The sequence below is a fragment of the Eretmochelys imbricata genome, chromosome 7, assembly GCF_965152235.1.
Source record: "Eretmochelys imbricata isolate rEreImb1 chromosome 7, rEreImb1.hap1, whole genome shotgun sequence".
Taxonomy (NCBI): Eukaryota; Metazoa; Chordata; order Testudines; family Cheloniidae; genus Eretmochelys; species Eretmochelys imbricata.
The window spans coordinates 112,927,923-112,953,910 of NC_135578.1; the positions used below are offsets into that span (position 1 = coordinate 112,927,923).

General features: G+C 40.7%; 1 protein-coding gene across 1 annotated transcript in view; it reads right to left on the reverse strand.

Annotated features, from left to right (window-relative positions):
• Positions 1–4,936: 4,936 nt before the first annotated feature.
• FHIP2A (FHF complex subunit HOOK interacting protein 2A) overlaps positions 4,937–25,988 on the reverse strand; it is a 47,289-nt gene continuing 26,237 nt past the window's right edge. Inside the window, exons 13-17 of the mRNA XM_077823093.1 lie at positions 24,334–24,424; positions 21,702–21,845; positions 11,882–12,022; positions 9,495–9,598; positions 4,937–9,409 (exon numbers count right to left, since the gene is read on the reverse strand). Of these exons, the coding sequence (XP_077679219.1) occupies positions 9,304–9,409; positions 9,495–9,598; positions 11,882–12,022; positions 21,702–21,845; positions 24,334–24,424 (586 nt within the window). The 3' untranslated portion in view covers positions 4,937–9,303. The remainder of the gene's footprint in view (positions 9,410–9,494; positions 9,599–11,881; positions 12,023–21,701; positions 21,846–24,333; positions 24,425–25,988) is intronic.

Sequence of the window (25,988 nt, forward strand, 5' to 3'; positions counted from 1 at the left end):
ACTCCCTCTTCCCAGAGAGTAACTGCAACCTTTCTTAGCAGCCTCTTCTATTGTAAACGTCCTAGTTTATATAGGCCCCCTCTGTTCCTGCAGAGGTGAGCTTCCCTCTAATTAGCTGCCTCCTAAGGCTCCCTTGTTTGCAGCCTAATTAGCTGATTGGGCCCACCTGGCCCAATTCAGCTCTTGCAGGGCCAGTGTGGGGAGCATACCCCATCACAACCTGTATTACTATCAGTTTAACTTCACAACTTAGTTTATATTGAAAAAATGTCCCTAGGTGGACAAGACCTAAAACGGGTGCAGGTGACTGAATCTTTAACAATGTTTGTCCGGTGTTTGAGTTAAATAGGTGTTACTTAAAAAACAAACAAACAAAGCAAACCTACCAAAAAACCCCCCCAAACTCATAAAGTTTTGAACAGTCTGACTAAAAATCCTCTCTCTTCTCAGTTATTCAGATTTCACTTCTGTGCCTGCTGTGATATCATAATGCTACTAGTTCAGTCAGCCCGTCGCACTGTGTTCCAGGAAAAACAAGACCTCTATTCCAAGTGTAAAACAAGCAGACTAAAAAACTTCCATGAAAAACAAAACCAAACCCCAAACCTAGACAATATCAACTTCTTCCCCGCCATCATAAAGAATTAAAAAAAAAAAAAAAAGATTAAAGCCTCCCAGGCCAATTTCTGTTCACAGATTGTTTTAAGGTCATGGGTGGCGCTTTTCTGCCACCTCATTTATTTCCTCCTACATCATTTCTGCAAGTTGTTCCTTGTCAGAAAGTTGAAACGCTACCTAAAGCTACGAAATGAGTTGGAAACGCCCATTGACTTCATTATAGCCAGGATTTCACCCCAGAATCCAAGCCAGCTTCACTTCTGTGGATAGGACTTTAGGCCTGCAATTGGATCTCTGTGGGCAGAGCCTAGGACTCTGTATGCAGGCCCCAAGGTCCACAGGCATGGATCAGATTACTGCATCAGGCCTTTTTTTGGTATATATTGTCCATCAGCTCACTGCTTTACTAAGTTGAACTCACAGCTGATTGTGGTAGTCGAAAAGGAGAAAAGATGTTCTGAGAAATTTGAAGAGATGGATTTAATAAGCAGGGTTGTCACCTGGCTGATTTTTACCAGGCCTGGCTGGTTTTTGTACTGCGTTGCCAGGGAAAAGATTTAATATGCTGGGTTTTTTTCACTTTGGACCAACATTCCTCATAAACTGCGTGCACACGCAGCCACACAGTGATCTTGTAATTACTGTGTGGCTCCTGCCAGTACTGGGAAGCAGGACAGACCTAAGGCTCATCAGAAGGGAGGGGGCAATAGAAAAAAACCCTTACCTCAGCCCTCAAGGGATCCCCTCCTGAGTCTTGGAGGTGCCAACTCTATTAAAAAGGCAAGGGAACAGGAAGGGTGTCTCAGAAGACAGGAAGATAAAAGTTAGAAAAGTTTCTCATACTTTTACAGGAAGGTTAGAGGAAAACTGAAGCTATGGACCGTATTGATGGACATTCTGCTAACAGTGAAAGTGGCCGTCTTTGAAAACCCCAGGAAGTAAAAATTCATGACCTAGAAAATAAACTCAAATTAAGAAATACAAACGTGACAGGGGCTTCCTGTGGATACAGGAATGTAGCAATGGGTTTTCTCAAGAAAAGGATAATGAAGTTTCAGGAGTTGGGTTATTTGTTTCTCTCCTGTAATGCATCGCAGCATGAAGGACTCCTTGGAAGGCTAATCAGGCAATAACCCACCCCGCTATCTGTGGAGGGTGCAACTTTTGGAATGAGGTTATTACTCACATGGCTCTCATCTACGGGACTAGAATTTACTTTACTCGGATTACAGAGAACTGTTTGGTTTACGAGAGATTTTTCAAGCAGAAGAATCCAGCCCCCGCATTCTGGCAGAACCAATTTAAGTTATCCGGGAACCCATAATTAGCTTGGAATCTTGAGATGTAAGACTGGTTTACTTCATTTCCCTGCCAATGCAGGCTGGATTTCTGTTGTACATTTAATAGCACTTTGTCCAGTCCGATTTTAAAATGTGTCAAGTGATGGGATTTCTACCACTCTACTTGGGAAGACTGTTCCACAGGCTAACAGATCTCACTGTCAGGAAGATTTTACTGATATTGAGTCTCAATTTTCATTAATATCATCCTGTTACTCCTTGTTAAACTCCTTTAAATTATGCTAGACAATTCTATTCTTGGTGTTTAAACCTTCACCTATTTGAAGATTTATATGCACCGTGCGCTGTAGTCATCATTTAGCCAGGCTAAGTATATTTAACACATCCTCTCAAATCAATCAATCCAGCCTCCTGTTTTTTATTGCTCTTCTCAGCCCTGTTCTATTTTGGCATAGACATTTATGAATTACCATGTATAAGGAAGACCTGAATTTTGTGCTGTTTCATTCTGGTGAACTGGGGATTGAGATACTGTAGACTGCTGAGAGCCCCACCCACTTGAAACACTCTCCATCTCTCCCCACACCCCAGAGACATTCCTGGAGTTTGCCTTTAATTATTAATGTAACAAATTTTCTAAGACAGAATTGTACTTACAAATATAAGCCTTAACTCCAAAGTGGGCTGATTTGGGGCACTCTGAAGGATCTTCTTCCCTTTCTTCTATTGCTCAGAGCTGTTTGATGGTAATGAGATCCATCTCATCTGGCTACCAGGGTGAGTCAGCAGACTAGCTCTATATTTTTTTACAGGGTGACACACTGTTATACAGTACTTTGGTAGGGGCCACATCTTGTTGTTTCCAGGAGTTTTAATGTTTTTCACTTTGAAAGTGTATTACACCAGGGGAAAAAAAACATATTTAACTATGATGCCATGGAGCAGAAAGGCAGAAGCAGCAAGATGAGACCACATGTTATGAAAGTTATGAGCCATTAAAAATACCCAATGTCATAACTGTTATTCTATAGTAGTATATTGAATTTTATACAGTCAGCAGCATTTTTTGTAAATAATGAGCAACAATTCCATGAAACACAGTTTAAAAAAACACATCAGCCACATAACACAAAAACCACCCTGCCAAGGACAGTGGGAATGGGCCATGCCACCTGGATAGATGGCAAGCTGTAAGATTTCAGTTAGCTGCACCTTACAGATCTCTGACTCCGAAGGCAGGGCCAGGGATCTGTCCAAACTTGTAACAGTCAGCTTTTCACAGTTTCCTTCCTTTTGAGACTCCCCAGACGCTTAGGACACCTGAAGGTTCTAATCCACCGTATGCTTCACTTGATTTCTGAATTGCACTTCAGCTTTCCTGTTCCAAGTAGTCATCCTTCACACAAAAAACTTCAGCAGGAAAAAGATGCATCAGCAGCACATAGTTCTAGGCCCAAAGGACACATACAAATTGTGTCAGACTCAATGCTCTGAAGATTAATCTACCTTCACCCACTTGCTTCACATTTCAAATCAGTCAAACTCCTTGAGGCTTTGACACCACTAGCACTGAATGTGTTAAAAGGTTAACAAATCCAATAGGTCCTGCATTAACTATACCCGCACTGAGTTTTAATCAGATTCCATGAAACAGGTTAATATCATTATAGTAGAGGCCGCACTTGGGTGGGCTACTGTGACTTTAAAAAAGAGTACGCAAAGCCTCAAAGTCTTGAAGCAGAAGACTAGTTCATAGTTCATCAAAACTAGGAAGCCTCAATACATCAGTCTGACATTGAGATGCAGGATTGCAATGGAATGTTTTGAGGACGTCAAAGCAACAGCAGTGCGACTAAAACAGAAGGAGTTTTCAAGGGAAAGCATCTGACAAAGAAAATAAAGCAAAGCAAGCGCCTCTTTCAAACACAGAATGCCACATACATTAGCGTGGAGATGTGTACCACAAACCAACTCAGGTTGTGATTTTGTTAGATCTGAGAAGCTAAACGTGGCCAGACAAGCTTAACAGCACAGTGTTCAAGGCTAGAAGGGACCATCACATTATCTAGTCTGGCCTCCTGTATATCACAACCATTAAGCTCCACCCAGTTACCCCTGTATTGAGTCAACAAACTGCATTATACTGAAGTATTACAACCCTCAGGAGATCAAACTCTTGTGTGTCACAGGCTGAGAACAGAAGGGACTGAGGTGAACTGATGTTGGAGGATGTTGCAATGGCAGAGAATTTATTTGGTGAGATATACCCAGATGATCCTAGTAGGTGCCACATGCCCCATACTGCAGAGGAAAGAAAAAAAAACCCCAAGGTCTCTGCCAAGATGCCCTAGGGAAAAATTCCTTCTTGACCCCAAAAACACTGATCATTTTTACCCTGAGCAAGACCCACCAGCGAGGCATCTGAGAAAGATTACTATTCTCTGTACCACTTCAGAACATAGGCCCACCCCATTTGGTGTCCCTTTTCCAGCCATGGCCTTCACTGAAACTTCAGAGGAAGGAGAAAACAAACACACCCCAGTATACATCAGGGGAAGCCTGGAATAATAAGATTCAAGAAGCAATGGCAGTGATTCAGGTAGGTGACATTTGTGTTTCAGAATCAATAAACCCACATTGTACTTTTGGGGTGGCATGAGACCAGGGTCCTGACCACTTGCAATCTTTAAAGATCCTAAGGGACTTTTCTCAAGAGTAGGGGGTACTAGCCTGTGTTCTGAGTGATTACATTTTGTCTTCTTATTTTATCTCCAGTTTGAGTGGGAGCGAGTATACTGCTTCATTTTGTATCCTAAACAGTAGTGTACTCTCTTCAACATCCAACACGTTCTACCCCAGATGTGGCCACCATGATTATTATATAAAGTTTGTAGCATGCTTGAAAATCCTTCAGGATGAAAGACAAGCAAGATCATCATCATCACTTCAATGATTTTCTACCATTTTCTTCCTCTAAACATACAAAACTTATTTAGAATTCTGAAAAAATAAGTCACTTCATTGAAATTAATTTATTTTTAGAATATCCCTTTTAATCCTGCATGCATTTTTTGCACAAAAATTGAATTTGATCAGCGCCTCCTTTGTAAAAGTTAGTACTTTAATTATAGAAGTGTGGCTGTTTCAACAGTTCCTTTGTTGCATATCCCATGTCTGCTAAACATTGGCAACGCTGTCAGTCAGTGACCGACATAAAGTTCAATAAAAAAGTTTACTGAATATCCTCTGTTTAATGTAAACAAGGCAGGAGGCAAAACAAAAAAGTGTATATAGAGAGAGTAATTATTTTACAGGGCACAGAAAATATTATTTGTCATCATGGTTGGAAAGCCCTGTATGATATCATATATATGTTTGGATTTATCATACAACCTGAAATACCATGCAATCTGTAGATTTTACATAGTACTTCATTGTAACATTTCTCTAAAGACAAATAATGATGTACTTCATAATTGAATAGTAACTGTGTATTCATACAGCAATGCATGGTAAGAAATTACCATGTATTTACAAAGCAATTCCATGATTACTTGTGCCCTGTAAAATCAAGTGTAACAATCTTTACACTAGCAATAGTGTAAGCAAGCTGAGGATTTCAGTCCTTATAGCTACATAGGTGATGTACAACCAGACTGAAGCTGTGTATCAAATCACAGCTCCCATATTGCACGAATGAATACATTATACGAACATTACACAGACAAGATTTGAATACTAAGAAGATTACAATCATAATGGAAATAAACTAAGGACAAACTTCTGTTCTAGCAGATGTAGCATGTTGCTTATTACAAAAGTTTCTACATCAGAGTCTAAAACAATACATACAATAAATGGCAGAAAAATAAAAATGTGTCCTTATTTACAAAAACTGTGCATCAGGGTAAAAATGCAGTTCGAATTTACTTACTTAACCAAAATTATCCCCATATTTTCCCCTCAAATATTTCAAAATAATACTCTTAGCCATATTTTTCAAAGGTGATCAACACCTGCAGTTCCCATTGACACTGGAAAGATTTGCGGGTGCTCTGAACTTCTGAGTATCAGGCCATGTTTCTCAGGTGTCCACTTGTGAGTAATAAATAACCACACACACACACACACACACACACACACACGTCAACTCAATGACATGCATAGATTCAATGAGTAAAAATATGGAGCTGAACTAATTTTTACTTTTAAAAATAAAAGTGCATGAAAACCAAGAAACAAAATTAAACTATTTCCATCTCTTAAGAAAGAATTCATCGCTTTTACAAAAATAAAAGTCACTGTCACAATTTATGGTAATAATTGTAAGCAGCACCTATACAAACCAGAAGGGCTCAAGCTTTTCCGAGCACTGCTTCACTTACTATCAAGACGGATCAACATTTTATAATTTGTGGCCTGAATAGTATTTGGTTTGCGAAATATCATTATGGCTACTAAATGCACTGAAGACTGAATGCTAGACAATTACATCTTGAATTTAAGAATATTTATAGTGATATCTTATTGTTCAACTCAAGCATTAAATAATTGGGCTTCTAGCTAGGTAAATCCTTTTGCATTTAAAAACTACAGACTCTGCAGGTATCCTTGCATGAACGAACTGATGCAATCCCTTACTGTGTAATTAGCGCCAATAGCAGCAACTGACTTAAAAAAATTAAATGACGTTCATGTCTCCATCTGAGATCCTGCACCTCTTACATGGATTTATAACGATCATATTGTTTGGAATGCTCTAATGTGGATTTTGTTTTTTCTCACTCTCATTTTTCATAGCATTATGTCTGCTACAATTTACATTGCGAATGGGACTTTAGGAGTATTCTAAATATCAGAGGTTTTTTTTTCCTTTAATAAATAATGAAAACAGGATTAAATTTTGCAGCAAGTGTAATTAAACTCAAGCTAAAACAACAAAGGCCTGATGAAGCGAAGCATTTAAGACCATGCATAACTCCACTGCTGTTCAGCACAACACTTAAACACTAGCTTAACTTCAAGTGTTTTCCTAACTCATACTCATTTTAAATGGATCTTAAGTAGATCCTTAACTTTATGCTCATGCTTCAGCGCTTTGCAGAACCGGGGCCTAAATTATCAAAAATGTATGCACTAAACATAAATCTACACACATACATACTTTTTTATACTGTATGTACAGGCAGGTACATTATATTAATGAAGCTTCTCAAAATGGATCAGTTGTAGTACACATTGCACTGAAAACAAAATCACTTGCTACTTTCCAAATACCCATGTAAAGAATGGGAATGAAGAGAAAGTACCCTTTCTTAAACTCTATTTTACTAAGCTATTTTGTTATGAAAACATTATTGGGGCACATTCAGCAAAGCTGGTGCATATGACTGCTAAGTCCCAGGTTCCTACCGCTACCCACTCTTGAGAATATCTTTCATTCTAGCTGACGTGCCAGAGCTCTGTTGATGGGAGGACCCGTAGGGAGCTAGTGAATCGTCTTACTCCCTGGCCACAGCCACTTTTGGGCAATGCTTTTCCTTTTTTGGAGTGGTACTTCACACTTCTATCTGCCTGTGGCCCTGTAATTTTCACCAGCAGGACCCTCCACTGGAGTTTATGCTGTGAATAAGTGGTGAATTTAGCCCATTAACTGTGAGCATGTTCAATTTTGTTGGACAAGGCACCTGGTAACTTCAGGAGTTGTTCAAAATCCAGATTCCATAAATGTAAAGAAACAGACAGACATCAAAATCATGGAGGGCCAGATTCTGATCCCAGTTACACTCATGGAAATCAGGAGGAATGCTACTGAGATTAAATTAGTCCAGATTTACACTGAAATGAGATCAGAAACTGACACTCACTGTCCGACAGGATATTAAAAAAGAAAAAGAAACGGAATATGAACATTAAGGGCTCAGTCCTGCTTGGTCTGTCTGTGCTACTGTGTCAATATGAAGGTATTCTCCTGTGTAAACAGGCGGGCAGTTCTCTATACAGAGATCTCCAAGAGTGATAGGAAGGTTAAGGAGCACATCCAGCCCTTCCAGCCTGCTAGTGCTTATGCTGCTGTCAGCAGCAAGTGCTAGCTAAAGTCATTCAGGAGGAACAGTAGCACAGTACGCTAGCGTACATGCCCCTTGGCCTGCAATGGAAATTCCTGCTCTGGCTGGTAGAATTCATGTTGCAAAGAATGAACTGGGGAACATCTTTGCATCCCAGTGTTGTGAAAACCAGTGGAGAATTTTGGTCCTCAGTATTGAATCATCCCTTATACTGCTGCCCAAAACGGTATCAGTCACTCTTTCGTCTGGACACTATGGTTACATTCAGACAAGCAGTAAAACATTTGAAAAACAACAGAACATTTTCACTGCCAATTTTCAAGGCACAAAATATTCTTAAACCAATGTTAAATAGCATTTAAAAAAATACTGGTTTTAGCAACTACTATTAATGACCTGTATAATAGCATCCTTGTAAAGATGACATGGATCAAACAAACTGGAGCTCCCATACAAAAATCTAAGGCAAGTATAGTTACACAGCTGAACTCAGCAGAAACCATTTGGAAAAACAAAGAGCACAGCACTAGAAACATGCATACTTAGGATTTGATTGTTGTCTACATACAGGCCCTGATTCACCAACATATGGCAATATAATTTCACTAATATAAGGAGTTACACCAGTCTAAAACTGGAACACAGTGATGAATCAGAATTCACCAGCCCAGAATTCACTACAATATAAGAAGATTCACAAAGGGAGAATTCATCCCACATGGATCATATCATACTACATATGTATTAGCAGGTCTTTTAATCCTCTCTCCAATGTTTTAGATGGTATCACTTGTAACTACACATGCTGCTTTACTCTTTTCCTTTCATATTCTCAATTGAACAGAAAAAGCTTATGACATGAAAACATTAGAGAAATAGCTTGATATTTTAAAAAGCAATAACGATCACAAAAGACAATTGAAGTATATGAGCCCCAGAGCATATCAAAAATCCTTACCACCTAAAATGTTGTTAAAACAATGGCCTGGTAACCAAAGTTCTGAAGTTTGTGGTCTTCAGACATTTTTTTCAGCTCTTCAAACAGTGACTGGAAATGTTATATTTTGTCTGCCCTGAAGTCCCTTTGATTGCATCCTGGGTTCAATGTCCATTTGATTACATCTCCATCGGAGTGCAGCGAGTGCCAAGAAATCATGAACAGTGACCAAGAACTCACCCTCCACTGCCATCCGTAACAACTGTCAAATTATATCAACACTTTGTTAGGAGGCTCTCTCCCTTCTTGTCCGGTGGAGTCAATAGTCTTCTTTGACTGAAACACTCGATTTTGTAGCCCAGTCACTTCAAGAGGCTGCTTAGGGTGTAGATGAGGCATGGTATTTCACAAATGCAATCGCTGCTAGCTCTTTACAGAACTCTTCCAGTACAATCACACCCTCCAGTAATGTCATGTGGTCAATACTGGGAAAGGAAAAAACAACAGGCGCTAAGAAGAAGCCTCACACGAAAACAGTTTGTGTGGAGGATTTGCAATTTATTTACTTACATGGGCCCTTCAGGCTCCAATCCAAGCAGACGCTTTCTGACCAGCAGAAGTTTGGGAGTGAAATCCGGTATGCGCTGGATTCTCACCATAAGATCTCCAACAACCTGTAAATCACACAGAGGCAAAGTAGTAGTATATGAAGTGAGAGCCAAATAAAGAGACAGCCAATGAGAGTTCAAATAATGATCAACTTACAAGGTTGTTAATTCATCTTCACAACTGCCCAACATGGGTGAGGTATATTCAGAATCTTTCTGCCACTGAATCCTCAGACTCAGCTTGACCTAGTTTGCCAGACATCTACAGCATTCCCTCTGCTCATTATTGCAGAGACCATGTTATTTTGGAGTGTCATGGCAACAGGGCAGCTTGCCCCGGGCTGGACAGCCTGGGGCTTAGCCAGGGCTGATTACAAGATTAGCCTCAGGTGAGAGAAATCAAATGATTCCAATAAAAAAGGCAGCAGGAAGCTGCAGGTGGTTATACAGTTGAGACTTCCCAAGGCAGGAAGCTTGGTTAGTAACCTGAGAAAGCTCAGGTAAGAGGAGACTGTGTGGACCTGGGACTGGTGGGGAGGAGCAGCTACAAGGAGCAAGTCTGGCTCCTTCAGAGCCCTAGCCAGATGAAGCCTGTGAGTGACAGCAAAGAGAGCTCAAAGGAAGAGCAGAGCTAGAAGGGGACTGCAGAGTGAACATGCAGGGAGAGAGGGTCTCCTGAAGTGGTCCCTGAGGAAGGGACAGTCCTTCCAGGAGGAAGGGCTATGCCCAGTTTAAGGGTGGGTAGAGATTTCTTATGTGTTTTTGGCAACTTTGTTAACTTAATTAAAAACCCAGACCCCAAGAAGGGCTCTGACTTTGTTTAGAGAGCCCTGAATAAGGGGAAAGAGGGGCAGGGCACTGCAGAGGCCATGAGGGAGCACCTGGATACAGTACAGTCATCTTCACATAACACAATGCCCCTGCTGGTTGGAGGAACTGAACTTGGGGAATTTCTGAATCTAAAATCACGTGCCTTTGTGTTGTACAGACTCATAAACCAATTTGTAACCTCGTCACTAGACCGTGTTAGTGCGTAAGAACTAAAAACGTAAGTAGGACTTAGAGATATGGGAACAATTGATGAACAGAGACTTGAAGTCCCAATACTGTAGACCCAGGTAACTGTAGGTCCAATTCACTGCTCTATGAATGGGTGGAACTCTGTTGACTCCACAGTTATACTAGTGGTGAATTTGGCTCCCTAAATATTGGCATAGGAAACTACCCAATAGCTTATTGGCTTTCGGGACTGCAGAAGGGGTGACTTCCAGTTCGAGCTGCTTACATTGGTGTTTGACCCACGCAATAATGGCTTAAATCAAATCAAATAAAACAAGCCAGAGACCATAAAGGTAACCTAAACAAATCAAAAAGCCCTTGGCTCTCAGGGCTTCTATCTCCATCTACCTTCCTTGTGCTTCCAGGGGGTTCTAACTCTGTCAGCAGTAGCCTAGTGCTAGCTCCTCTGGCAGACAGTCGTTGCTCCCTGGACGTTTCAAGCTCTTCTGCCCCAGCTCCTTTTCATCCTGTTCCTCTTTCTTTATATGTGGGCTTGCAGTGATTAGCTATAGCCATTGGGGACTAGGTCTCTTCATAATTGAGATTTGTCAGGGGATCCCCGGTGGAGCTGGTTTTGCGATCTGCAGGCAGGAAGGGTTCTTAACATGTTCCTGCCTGTATTTTGTGTGTGGTTGGCAGACCTCATCATACCCGGTATTAGAGGGAGAGATGAGATCAGAGGGAGAGATGGGAGACTTGAGGAACATACAGTAATTTTATAGTGGACACGGATCTGCAGTAGGGTTACAAGTAGGACAGGATGAATGAATCAGGCTTGAAGGGCAGATGACTATATGCTACAGCATTCCATCCAAAAGCACAGCATGTTCAGGAGAGTAATTGACTTGTGCCTCAATAAAAGCAGCTCTTTTACAATCCAGTTCTAGTGCAGACATATGCCTGTACTTATGGCATTACAGGACACTGCCATGTCAATGATTCCAACAGGACCCATTCAGAATTAAAACAACTTTATTGCAGGATGAAGGGCAAAACCTTGAAAGAAATCATTTTACATCCACATCTTTGAAACTCAGCAAACATGGCAAGTAAAACAATTTCAGAGACACCAATGGAGAATAAATGGATTTACTGAAAAGTGTATTCTCCAGTGTTATTTGGTATGAAAATCCATATTCAGTGCTTTAAAAAAAAAAAGTATTTTCCTTTCAACAGACCAGACAGTTGCCATACTAAAGCCAAAATTACCCTCCTTTAGCATTCATTACACAGCTATTAAGTTTATCACCACTGTAGCCACATATAAGTGTCAGTTGGTCGTATACTCACCCTGACAATAACGGAGAATAGAGATCGACAGCCTGAAGCCAGATTTACATAGGGATCCAAAAGGTATTCATGGATGTGTGGATGGGGAAACAGGGAGAGTTTGGACAACACTGATGTAACTTGTAAATTTACATCGTATGGCTGCGAACAGACAAGAGGACATTGTTATTTTCATTATGACTCCCTCTTTGTCTACCCCATGCTTATGCAGCTACTTTCCTCTAAATCCTGGGTATCAAGTCAGACCCAAATCCTCCCATCCCCACAACAGCCTCACAACACAACTGAGGTGTATCAGCCCTGGACTTTTCCTGCTCTTGCAAGCTGCATCATGACCTAATGTATTAGATGCAGGAGATGAGGCTAGCTACAGAAGTGTAATGGACTGAAAGTAGCCACAGTGCTGCAGTATATACATATAGCTGCAGTATATACATGCTCTCAAGATCTGATCACTAATAAAGTGTCATAACAGAAGAAACTGAGCAACAGATTACATGGTAATGGAAGCCATATAAAGACAGGTAGATACCTAAGACAGGTAGATAAATAACTATACTAAAATTTTCCTCACAATAATAAACAAAATGATCAGTGTCAAAAAGATTTCTAAATAAAAAAACCCAGCAGGGTAGGAACGTGACCAGGCAGCAATGGCTACTGCTCAGGCTCTTTGCTATTGAACGGAAAGTCTATAATTGCCAACGTTTACATGTGTTTTCATTGCGTGACTTCACACTTGAAAATCCTTTTTTCATTGTTTTTATTTGCTATGGGGATCTGTATAGCTCTGCCAAGGCCTTTGCTGATATTTACATTTCATATTTGGACAAAGCTCACGACATTCACCAAGGTAGCATCATGCTGCAGTGGGGAAAAAACCTAGAATGAATGGCTGTGGAGTTATCACTTACAGAAGTACTGTTGGCATTAACGGTGTATCAGACCATCAACGTGGCCAAGAAACCCACCAGAAAACCTCTGATCACAGCCAGAATGATACGGAGTGCGAGTGTTGGCCAGCTGCCCCCTAATTCTCAGTTAGTGAGAATTCTCAGGAAAGTCAGGAGACAATAATAAGCACATGCTGAGGTAGCAATTACAGAGGCTGTTTATAGTAGCTGTTGCTGTCACAACTAGAGTGGGTATTGTGATGTACCCTAATTGTACAAATGTACCCTAATTGTGAGCTCAACTGTACAAAGTGAGTGAAAGTTCATAAAATGTCACAATAATCTATAACAACAAATACTGATGGGAAAAGGTACAAAAACAAGACAGATTCAATTAGACCAAACAAAAAGGCTTCTTGATATAACTCAAGAACTGTATTAAGATAATACTTGGTAAACAAAACCAGTGATAGATCAGAAATCAATGAACCGAAATTGTTGTGGCAGGAATCAGGTCTAATATGTGGACAAAAGAATAAGGGGATGGGCTATTCTACTCATCACTCCCCTTAGCTGCTGTTCAAGAGAGAGACTTCGGGGATAAAAACTAGCTACTGGAGCAAGCTTTACCATCATGGCTGCCATCCCCACCATCTCCTGGGAGCCTGGATCTTCATCCTAATCCTGACCAAACTCAGCCAGAGAGGGAGCCAGATGACATCGCTGCCTGCTCCAGCTCAATCCCGAATACGACCTGGGACATGAGACCTTGTCACGCCCCACCCTCCCCAGTGTTTTCTTTTCCTTCCCCACACTTCTCCTTTTGCCTTCTGTCTAACAAGACTCTGGCTCAGCCAGCCACGACCGCATATTTTGCAACAATGTTGTAAGCCCATGACCAGAAAGAGGCAGCTAAAAGCAATGCCCTAAACAGATCTATGCTGATACAATACAAGTTTGCCAGGTCTCCCAGTGACTGATAAGACCATGTGTTAGACCTGTGTTTGTCCAGCAGTGAGACTGCAAGTGAGAGCCAACAGCAGAGACAAAAACTGCATTTTCTCTCTTTGCTGCACCATTAATAAAAGGTTAAAAGGATGTTTAATGGAGCGTTTGCCATGGTGCTAAGCAGGCTGAGATATCTGTATACCAAATCTTGTTTAACACTGTTTAATGTTGGACAGTTTCAGGTCAGGTATCTCTCTCGACCCATTTATTCCATCAAAATGAATACAACTGTATGAAAACCAGGAAGAAGGAATCCTACAGGTGCAAAAAGGAGTTTTGCTACAGCAAAATTAATGCTGGTGTGTGGTTGTAGCTTAATACGAGGAAGGACTGTTTAGTGGTGAATTAGGTGGCTTTTCCTAGCTCACAGTTTTGGGAGCCAACCTTGTGGAAGTACTGAGCACCCTCAGCTTCTACTGAAGCCAATGGCAGGTATGGGCACTTTGTACCTTGCAGAATTGATGCCTAATACTTTGGGTTAATTTACATCTTTAGTACCAGATTTAGATTCTGTTTCACAGTGTGTGTGCGCGCACCCACATATATAATTTAAATATCTGGATACCATCCAATGTTCATGGATTTAAATACTCTTCTCTGGAAGGAGGTGTTTTTGGGTTGTTGGTTTTTTTAAAAACCACACACATACGGTCTGAAGTCTCAGAATTCTCTCTGAAACTTGTTTAACATATAGATGTGCATCTTGGACAGCTCCTGCAACAAATACATGCCATTATCTGCATTTTGGATTCTTGTGGGCGTCTTTCAGCTGAATTTTAGATAAATACTTCAAAATCACCGTCATCTCTGTTTTCAGGCAGCACTCAAACTACTTGTTTTGTTCTAATCTGAAATCACAAGTCAGCTATCATACCTATAGCCCCGTTCCTAATTTAAGGGAGAGATGATTTTATATGCAATACATATGATTATTAATAATAATAAAATAAGTGTGCAATGGGAATTATTTTTCTACCTCAGCCTCCATCTGTAAAATGCTGACAATGATACTTGCCCTACTTTGTACACAGCTGCAAGATCTAATGGTGAAAAGTGCTATAAAAGAGCTAGGTCTTATGATTAATATTATTTGGAGGATTGCTGCACCCGGATGGAGCACCATTGATTTCAATGCTGGATCAGTGCCCAAAATCTTTGTAGTTTGAGCTCAGCCTTGGGTTAAGTTAGGTTGAGAATTTCAGGATCCCTGGGTGAGAACACAGTTTATGCCCCATTCTTTGGAAATAGCTGTTGAAGAAGTATCTATATAAAGAAATAGAATAGAATCTCTCTAGAATAAGATTAAAGTGCTTTTCACTTTTCCTCAATGATTACTAACTACACTGACACACACATTAGAAAGACAGGGACGGGAAAATGTGAAATACAAAACCATGTTTACGGCTTGCACTGTATTTATCTTCCTTCAGTTTTATTCTGTACTAGATAAAACACCCACAGGTAGCCAGGCCATCTAGTGACTCCACCAAGTACTGCAAGGTGGAGAAGAAGGTTTGGATGTGGGTCTAGGATACCTGCAGGACCAGTCCCTCGTGAAGGAAATATTTTGTGCTGCTTTCTAGTGACCTTTTTACCCAAACAAACCCTAACCAAAGGCAAAAGGCAGTGCTGTCAACTGCTAAAGGAAGCTCCAGCCTTCCTTGGTAAGAAAGATTTTCAGGGAAAAGGATGTAATCAATGGGTAGCTTTAAGAGGATCCCCTCAGCCCAGAAAGCAAATCCATTTCCATGAAGCTTGTATCTTCATCACAGCTTTTATTTATTCCTGGTGCTTATTCGTCAGCTAGTGATCATCTCCACAGAGGAATCGCATTGGGAGAGTGGTGATATTCTAACTCAGCACAAAATCTCAAAACAGTTGGATGATCTTTCTAAAATGATTGGCAGTGGAATACTTAATGCTGACATTTTAAATGTCATCACTATCTTTCAGAGATAATACCCCACTGAAGTGTGAGGGAGCAGTTAACACCTCTCCTATGTTTTTATCATATGCCATTCAAAGGGGAGTTCAAGTACCTTACAGGTTAGTTGAAGAACTTCTTTATTCTCTCTCCAACCCTAGCCAGTGGGAATTATGTTAGTCTATCAGCCTCTATCTGTAAGATGAGAAAACTGGTACTTGCCTTCCTTTGTAAAGAGCTTTAGGAGATGCTGCGTAAGAGCTAGGTATTAGGATGATTATAATCTGGAGGCAAGTCCTAGTGTGATTTACATGTCATTCTGAAGGCACAAATGTTCATGCTCTGTGTTCACCCTGATTTCTTGAAGAAGCAAATTCCAGTGTGAGCCCAGTTTACTGTCAAAGCTCACAAGTTTCCAGTGCCTGCATCCCCCTCTTGAGGTTGACTGCTACAGAGGAATGGAGATGCTGTGGGAAGTCCTTGGTCATCTGAGCCAGTGAATCTCATGCACTCTGAAGAGAAGAGGACTGAAACCTCGAATATGACTCAGTATTCAATGAGGAGACAGTGAAGCACAGGGGTGATGTGCTCTCAGCAGGCTGGGCGGCTCAGACAGAGAGAGACTGCTGAGTTTTGAACTAGCTGGAATTCCAAGGGCCAGTTTCTTCTCACAGAGCTATTGTTTCTGTCTCCTTGTCAGCAGACTGAGTAAGACAGCTGCATGAAGAAAGAGCCAGAAAGATTCTTTCACAACCACAAGAGCTACAAGTGTAATATTTTAAATGAAATTTTAAATGTGTCAGGAACAAATGGGACTACCAGAGAACTGCTTCTATGATATACCTGCCATAAGCAGCTCAATCCAACCCATTTCCACAGCAAAGAAAGCTTTCTAACTGCAGGAAGGGAAGAAAACACAGGCCCAGATAAGCTTTTAAGAAACAAAGAGGCTTGCTTCATGCAAGCACACTGTATATTACTAACAAGGGGCTGCAGAGTGGTCCACTGGACTGGGACTGAGGAAATCTGGATTCTGTTTTACTACTAGCTCTGCCACTGGCCTGCTTGGAGAACCTTGGGCAAGTCACTTCCTTATCCGTTAATGAAGATAATGACACTTGTGACATATTGCAATGCCATGCAGTACCTTTGGGGACCACTGTATTAAATTTATAGATGGTTTATATATGATTGTGTTCTACTCCTTGGGGAAGAGTACCATAGTTCTTCCAGGAACTAAAAGCAGTAAGGGGTAATTACCCTTGGGACGGTTGACAACTCCAAAAAAGCAGCACCCCTTGAGGTGGTTTGCATATACTGGTTCGGGCTTGGTTTTCCAGGGTACGTCTACACTGCATCTGTGAGTCAATACCCCAGGCGCGTAGACAAACTTGTGCAAACAGAGCTTGAGCTAGAGTACTAAAAATAGCAGTGTGGACATGGCAGTCTGACCTGGAGCTTGGACTCTCAAGTCTAGGGGGTCAGGTGGGGTTGAGAGCCTGAGCTGCTACCCAAGATGCCATGTCCACATTGCTATTTTTAGTGTGCAACCTCAAGCCCTGCTAGCACGAGTCTGTCTACCTGGGCTGGGAGGCTCGCTCCCAGCTGCAGCTTGAAAATACCCTAAGAGACTAGGAAACAATGAAAGGGCTTTTAATATAAAACAATGATCTTTAACTGACTTGTGGTCTTCCTTTTGATTCAACAAACTCACAGGACCTTGGGGGATCCCAGCCTTTGCTGAAGGGTTGGAGAGACCAACACTTCCCAGAGCCCATTGTTGGAGTTGGAGGTGACCACTGATAAGCTTTTAGTAAGCATGTAGGGAGTTTTATTGCTTTTATCTTAAAAATAAATGCACTCTGCTGAGAAAGAGCTGCATGGTACACTGTTCATAGCCCTTGGAGAGAAAGCACTGCACAGGTGCTGGCCACTGGGCAGAACCACTTGCTGGGGATATCAGAGTCTAAGCTAGGGACTGTACAGTATGAAAAACCAGGGTGAGAAGGGAATGGGACCATGCTCCCTTCCCAGAGATGGGTGATGGCTGGAGTTCTGAGACGTGCCATGATGCTACTGGAATGGACCATGGAGAGGGTATTCAGGTGCAGTTACCCCTGGAACAATATTTACCTCCTTTGTAAAGCAATTTGATATTGATTTATGAAAAGTGCTATATAAAAGCTATGGATTAATTACTTTATTATGATAACAAAGCCTAAAGGAAGGCTAACAAAATCTGTAAGCAGAACTGAGTGTTGATGTGGACCTTTAAATAACCATACACCACATCAAATTTGTCACTTTCATCTGACTTGATAGAACCAACATTTCATTTTTCTGGGTTACATTAGCACTTCACTAGAATTATCTCCAGGGCAAGTTTCAATTTAGCTTTAAAGTGTGGGCTTTTTGGTAGGAAATAGCTTGAGCAATTTCACTCTTGCTGGCTGACTGAGGCAGTTTGTTTTAATTCTTTTGGAGTCAAGTACTGTTTTTAACACCACAGACCGTGACATCTTGCCTGACTAACTCAGAAATTGTGTCATCAATTTGACAGGTACTCTATCAAATTGACATTGTACTTCAGTAACAGATGCTATTTTTGTTTCGATTGTAGGTATTTGTTCCTCTGATATCCCTTAGGGATATATTCTGATCCCTTTATTTGCTACAATTTATGTCTCATCACTGAGACAAGATTATCATATGTATAGGTTTCAGAGTAGCAGCCGTGTTAGTCTGTATTCACAAAAAGAAAAGGAGTACTAGTGGCACCTTAGAGACTAACCAATTTATTTGAGCATAAGCTTTCGTGAGCTACAGCTCACTTCATCGGATGCATTCAGTGGAAAATACAGTGATGAGGTTTATATACACACAGAACATGAAAAAATGGGTGTTATCATATACACTGTAAGGACAGTGATCACTTAAGATGAGCCATTACCAGCGGGGGGGGAAGAAAACCTTTTGTAGTGATAATCAAGGTGGGCCACTTCCAGCAGTTAACAGGAACGTCTGAGAAACGGTGGGGGGGGAGGAATAAACATGGGGAAATAGTTTTACTTTGTGTAATGACCTATCCTCTCCCAGTCTCTATTCAAGCCTAAGTTAATTGTATCCAGTTTGCAAATTAATTCCAATTCAGCAGTCTCTCGTTGAAGTCTGTTTTTGAAGTCTTTTTGTTGTAATATTGTGACCTTTAGGTCTGCAATCGAGTGACCAGAGAGATTGAAGTGTTCTCCGACTGGTTTATGAATACTATAATTCTTTACATCTGATTTGTGTCCATTTATTCTTTTACGTAGAGACTGTCCAGTTTGACCAATGTACATGACAGAGGGGCATTGCTGGTAACAATTGATAACACCCATTTTTTCATGTTCTGTGTGTATATAAATCTCCTCCTCCTGTATTTTCCACTGAATGCATCCGATGAAGCGAGCTGTAGCTCACGAAAGCTTATGCTCAAATAAATTTGTTAGTCTCTAAGGTGCCACTAGTACTCCTTTTCTTTTTATCATATGTATAAGATTAGCTTTTCCAAAAAGCAGATGACACTCAGATCTGTTATTTAAAACCAGTATTGCTTTAGTTAATAATGCACAGAATACATATTTACTGGAAGCAAGACACTGGGAGTGCACACAATGTTCTTTAACTTAATCCAGATAAAAGAGGTTGGACAGATACAAAATCCACATGCTAGAGGAACATTTCCCCGTTTCCTTCAAAATGTAAAATTTCTCATAGCCCCCAAATTGCAGTGAGCTAGGTCAAAGGACTAGAATATTAAAGTTCAACAGCTCACGGTATATATGTACACAGAGGTTTCCTTGCTTTGAGATTCATACCAACCCTATTTAACATGGAAAACATTCAGTATTAAGTAATGCATTAAGTATCTAACCTGATCTATAAAATAATTAAAAAAAAAAAAACAAGGAAAACCAATGTGAAGGCTGAAAACATATCCTTGGCATACTCAATCTGGACAGAGTAGACAGAACTGAAAACAACAAAACCCCCTAGATAGAGTGGTGTAGCAATGAAAGTGTTTCAGCATTCTTTTTCAGTCTTCTGGGTTTTACAAATTATCATCACACCCCATTTTTCTCAAAGCACTCCCATGGCAGATCTGCTGTGCACTGTTGCCCTTCTGCCATGATCCCTGATCTGCTCTACTTCTGCCCCTGACCAAAAGTGGTACACTATCACAGGAAATCGGGTACCAGCAGCATCTAATTTTACACGTGCAGCTAGCTGCAGAGGGAACTGACTAGTATCACACGCTTAGAACACTATCTGTGATATTACTTCACCCACCTTGCCTCTCTAATATCATGCTTCTCCTGTAAATAGTTTCATTGCATCTACAGCAACACCACCTATGAAGCATTCCACATAGCACTACCGAGGGAATAATTTAGATTTCAGGCCTTGTCTTAACTAGGGGGAAAAGGTGTGTTCCTAACTGGAGGCAGCTAACTGGAGTTAACTAACTCGTGTTCAAATCCTAGTGAAGATAAGACCGTTTATAGTTTTCACATAAATCGACCCACTAACTTGTGTGCAAACTATAAACGGCCTAGTTTTGACTAGGATTTTACCTCAAATTAGTTATTGCCAGTGATATGCTACTGCATATCAAGTTCAACATAACTTGTTTTTTCTCGTGAAGATGCAGCCACAAAGAAGGGGGAAAAAGGCAGAAAGGAGAAGAGATAAATAGAAAAGGGGGGTGGGGGAGCGATTGGTAGTTGACCAAGGGTGTTAAGATAGAAAAAGTGAAATAGGGTTAACCAAAAAGGATTTCTCTTCTACCCAGAATTATATTCTGTAAATTCCACTATACTAATCTGGACCTCATGTATTAGACTCATGTATTTTCAGCAAGATGAGCCCGTTAAATTCACAGCCAATTTGTTCACCCCTGATAACTACATTTTTAACATTGGTACATAGGGAAATGGTGGAGAGACCTATTTTTAAAGTGATCTGTTGGGGGCTTGGAAAAAGTACCCTCTCGAAATTTCCTTGCACCATTGGTGAGAGGAGAATATTTATTCCAACCCTGAGAAAGCCTGGGATGATATAGTAATACAGTTTGGCTTTTAATTTGCTGCACAGTGCTTTGAGAACAATATTATATAGTAAAGATCTAGACTTTAAAATACTCTTTATACTGAAGAATTTACATGGCTACCTGTATAGCCATGTATAAATGCTGGAAAAATCAAAATAGAACAAATGAGACTGATACAAAGACCATGTAGTTATAAAACAAAAAGGAATATTAGAGGTAGTTAAAAAGTTCTTCTATCCTTTATTCCTTCATAACACCCCACCTCCTCCTGGAAGGACAAACATGCAAGAAGGACTTGTGCTTTTGTTAATTTGACAACAGGAGATCCTATGTATCATGTTGCCCTCCATATACTGTAGTGACATTTCTACTCTACGAATCATCTGTAACTTTCAATAACATTCAGTGGAGGGCATCATTCATGAAACCATTTAGAACACAAAGCAGGTAGTTAACACAGATAATTATAGGTTTCAGAGTAGCAGCAGTGTTAGTCTGTATTCGCAAAAAGAAAAGGAGTACTTGTGGCACCAGTCTCTAAGGTGCCACAAGTACTCCTTTTCTTTTTACAGATAGTTATGGTGTTCAGTGTAAGTGAGAATGTTGTCATCTACCCTTGCTATTGATAAAGTGCCAATCACTTCAGTATTTAGTAATCTAGAGAGCCTTAAAGCAAGGATAAGATAGATAATGCTCCCTCAGCATGTTGACAAGATTGCCAATATTAGTAAAAACCAACAACTTAACAGCTACTAGTTAGTGCAGTCAAGCTACACAGAATTTGTTGCACAATAATGCACTACTATGTTAAACATCTACAGTGAGTATTGATGTGACCAGGTGGAGATTAGTCATTTATCAGGGATAAAAGCATCAGAAACGAGTCATAATAATGTGTTTTGTTACCTGATCGAGAATCCTGCCCATTCTGTCAAACAGAATTTTCAAGAAATGTCCTTCAAAAAACGATGCTTCTAAATTGCACTTTTCCAAAGATTTGGGAGACCCCGGCCATTCCCATCGTAAACAGATTGCACAATAATCCCGGAACTGGAAAGAAAGAGTCAACAATACATACTCAAACAATTGAAGAGGAAAAAAAAGCAAGAAGCTACAAACCTCTGTGGAAACCATTTCCTTTTAATAACTACACCACTTGAGTGTCAATGGCAGCTATCTGAGAACTCCTATTCTTAGAATATTCCCATTTTGAAAACATCCAGGACAAAAATTATCAGCCTTCATTCAAGCACTTTATTTTCCTCTTGATGTGTGCAACATTATGGGGGACTTATACAGGCACCCAGAGGGGAAAATGGAGAACTAAACTAGCCACTTGCTTGGGACACAAATTGGACAGGCACAGTAACTTACACACACTGGGTGTGATTCGCCTAAACCATCAGTAACTCCACTGAAGTCAATGGAGTTAAACTGGTGACAGAGAGGGAAGAATCAGATCCAGGAATCCTTCTTCAGTGCACACAGCATAGGTACTTGTGGTACATCTTCCACTGGGCTTCCAAGCACAGATTCAAAGAGGCAGAGCAGCTGTTTGTGTGTAACTGCACCAATGTGGAGGGTTATGTTTTTGTGGGTGGAATAATTTGAGACCATGCATATCATTGAGAATAAGAGGCAGAAACCAATCCTACTTTCCCCAAGGCAAGAAAGAAATAAGAGAAGACAGTATGCCCTTTCCTGCATCCAGAATTAGAACATTATGAGAATTTTACTGTTCCTGCTATTTTTGCCTTCACATTTTCCTCTCTTTTCAGGAAATCATAGAATATCAGGGTTGGAAGGGACCTCAGGAGGTCATCTAGTCCAACCCCATGCTCAAAGAAGGACCAATCCCCAACTAAATCATCCCAGCCAGGGCTTTGTCAAGCCTGACCTTAAAAATATCTAAGGAAGGAGATTCCACCACCTCCCTAGGTAACGCACTCCAGTGTTTCACCACCCTCCTAGTGAAAAAGTTTTTTCCTAATATCCAACCTAAACCTCCCCCACTGCAACTTGAGACCATTACTCCTTGTTCTGTCATCAGCTACTACTGAGAACAGTCTAGATCCATCCTCTTTGGAACCCCCTTTCAGGTAGTTGAAAGCAGCTGTCTTCTCTTCCGCAGACTATACAATCCCAGTTCCCTCAGCCTCTCCTCATAAGTCATGTGTTCCAGTCCCCTAATCATTTTTGTTGCCCTCCGCTGGACTCCTTCCAATTTTTCCACATCCTTCTTGTAGTGTGGGGCCCAAAACGGACACAGTACTCCAGATGAGGCCTCACCAATGTCGAATAGAAGGGAACGATCACGTCCCTCGACCTGCTGGCAATGCCCCTACTTATACAGCCCAAAATGCCGTTAGCCTTCTTGGCAACAAGGGCACACTGTTGACTCATATCCAGCTTCTCGTCCACTGTAACTCCTAGGTCCTCTTCTGCAGAACTGCTGCCGAGCCATTCGGTCCCTAGTCTGTAGCAGTGCATTGGATTCTTCCGTCCAAAGTGCAGGACTCTGCACTTGTCCTTGTTGAACCTCATCAGATTTCTTTTGGCCCAATCCTCCAATTTGTCTAGGTCCCTCTGTATCCTATCCCAACCCTCCAGCGTATCTACCACTCCTCCCAGTTTAGTGTCATCTGTAAACTTGCTGAGGGTGCAATCCACACCATCCTCCAGATCATTTATGAAGATATTGAACAAAACCGGCCCGAGGACCAACCCTTGTTGTGGCTAAAACTATAAAGGAAGCACAGAAAGCAAAGCTTTCTATTTGAATGTGCGCTTATCAAAATTCAGAGAGTAGGAAATCCTTAGAGTACCACTGCATGTATTTTTGTTCTCGTTACTCTACCCCCACCCCCCCATGCACCCTGTATGCCCAATTCTGTTCCATCACAGGAGAGTCACAGGACTTCATGAGAAAGGCAGCAAACGAATGCCGATTGTCCTCAGACCAAGGAGACTTTAGATCATGTTTTTAGAAATAAAATCTATGTTTGTTATTTCAAAATATGCAAAATTAAAGCTTTCCCTTCCCACCAATTTCTTAACATCAAACCTGCATGCCTTAGGCTGCATATTAGTCTCACTGAACCATTATTTTAAAGCACTAGGATGTTAACTCTTCTGCAGAATTTTAACATCCACTAAGTTCTATCAAAGATCTTGCCAGGCAGTCCTCTACTGGAGAGGAATGCAGATAAATGCAAAGGCAATTTATGAACCAATCTGTGGTGCAGGTTTGTTACAGGAATATTAATGCATTTAAAATAATCTATAATTCCCATTAGAGCTGCGTAAGGGGGATTCAGAACTCAATTAAAAATCTCTAAAGGTAAATTCCTGATTAGTCCAAGGCAATTGAATTTTCACCTTTCCCATTACTAGCTTATCTTCAGATATTTTTAGTAGACGGTACGTGTCCCCAAATCCCTTGTAAATTCTCACAAGCAATTCAAAACCCAGAGCATTGGCTAATGAAGAGGAAAAAAGAAGAAACGAAAAAGAAAAAGACTATAGATGTGTGACATACTTGTCTGTGGGCGTCTCTGAGATAGGTATCATAACCTGTGCCCTCTACATGGTATGATGATTTGGCTTCTTCAGGTACTAGACAGAGAAAGCTAAAAAGGAACAAAAATACATTAATAAATAAATCTAGTCCCACAATGGCAGGACACTATTTTTTCATTATCAATACATGAGTGGTAGATACAATAATGACCCATCTCTTCCAGTTGACAGAGGGGGTTACCCAATAACATTGTGTGACGAAGAAGGGCTATGAAACGTACTGAAACATGTCTATCTATTTAACTACTGCTTGTGCTAATGAATTGTGGGCATAAGAGTTTGAATATCTAGCACTGAGTGTGAAGAAGCCAGTAGAGGGCTAGTGACTTCTGAAAGCAGGGAGGCAAAAGTGAAGTGGAGAATCATAACCAATTCCAAAGATTTGCTAAAGATCAGACTACATCCAGCTCAAAGCAGAGTTAGATGGAAAGTCTACTGGCAAATAAATCAAATAAAAGAAGGGATTTCATGTGAAAAGTTATTACTAATTTTTTTTAGTTAATAAATCATTAGTTTGTCAGTTTTCTGTGATGAAAGAACAGTTAAGAATTTACATGATTTGCAATAACGTGTTCCTGTTACAAATATTGCTGACATTTATTGTGATACAAAAACTACCACCTTGGCAGTCACAGAATTATCATGAATATAGCACAAACAGGAAATGGTGGCTCTCACTACCCAGTTTCCGGACAGTTAGAGAAAATGTGGCTTAATGTGGCTTAAAGATCTTGTATCCAATGTTCAGCTTTCCCTACAATCATGGAACTATCACTGACACCAATGGGAGTTCTGTGTACGGACGGAGAGAGGAATACCAGAGCCTGAAATCTGCCATATGGATCTTATTATGTATGAAAAAGAATTCATTCTTCCATCAAAGCACTGCAAATACCTGGAAAATTTCCATTCCGCTGATGAAAATATAAATGGGCAGTTTAGCAGATTGCTTTTTGTCTGTGCTCCAGACCATGTCCACCATAAACTGGATGCAACGGTATATGGGGGGAAATACTAAGTATTCAATTCCATATCCATTGGTCTCAGTCTGTTTCTTGCCTCTCACACGACTGATTATTTTTGGGTACGTAGGTAGGTCAGCACCAAAATACCAGTGCTCCCTCGCTAATATGTATTAACTGACCAAATACCATCTAACCCCAATTTTCATGTTAATGACTGGAAGAATTACAATCACTAAACAGTTTAGATCAGAGAGTCTGTCCTCTTGGACATGTTGCTGTCCAGTGTGCACAGCCAAATGTTATAGGGGACAGAGGTGTGACATGGTCCCCAGTAAGCAATCGGTTACCTATAACTCAGCTTCTCCCTCCCCTTCCCTCAGGGGAAGGACTATGGTCAAGCCCTGTAAGAGAGGCTGCTTGAGAGATGAAGCCAAACAGAATGAATATCAATGAGAAGGGATAGCTTTACACTCAGATTCATAGATTCCAAGGCCAGAAGGGACCACTGTGATAATCTAGTCTGGCCTCCTGTATAACACAGGCCATATAACTTCCCAAAGTAACTTCTTTTGAACTACTGCATATCTTTTTAAAAACACATTTTGATTTAAAAATTGGCAGTCACGGAGAATCCACCACAACCCTTGGT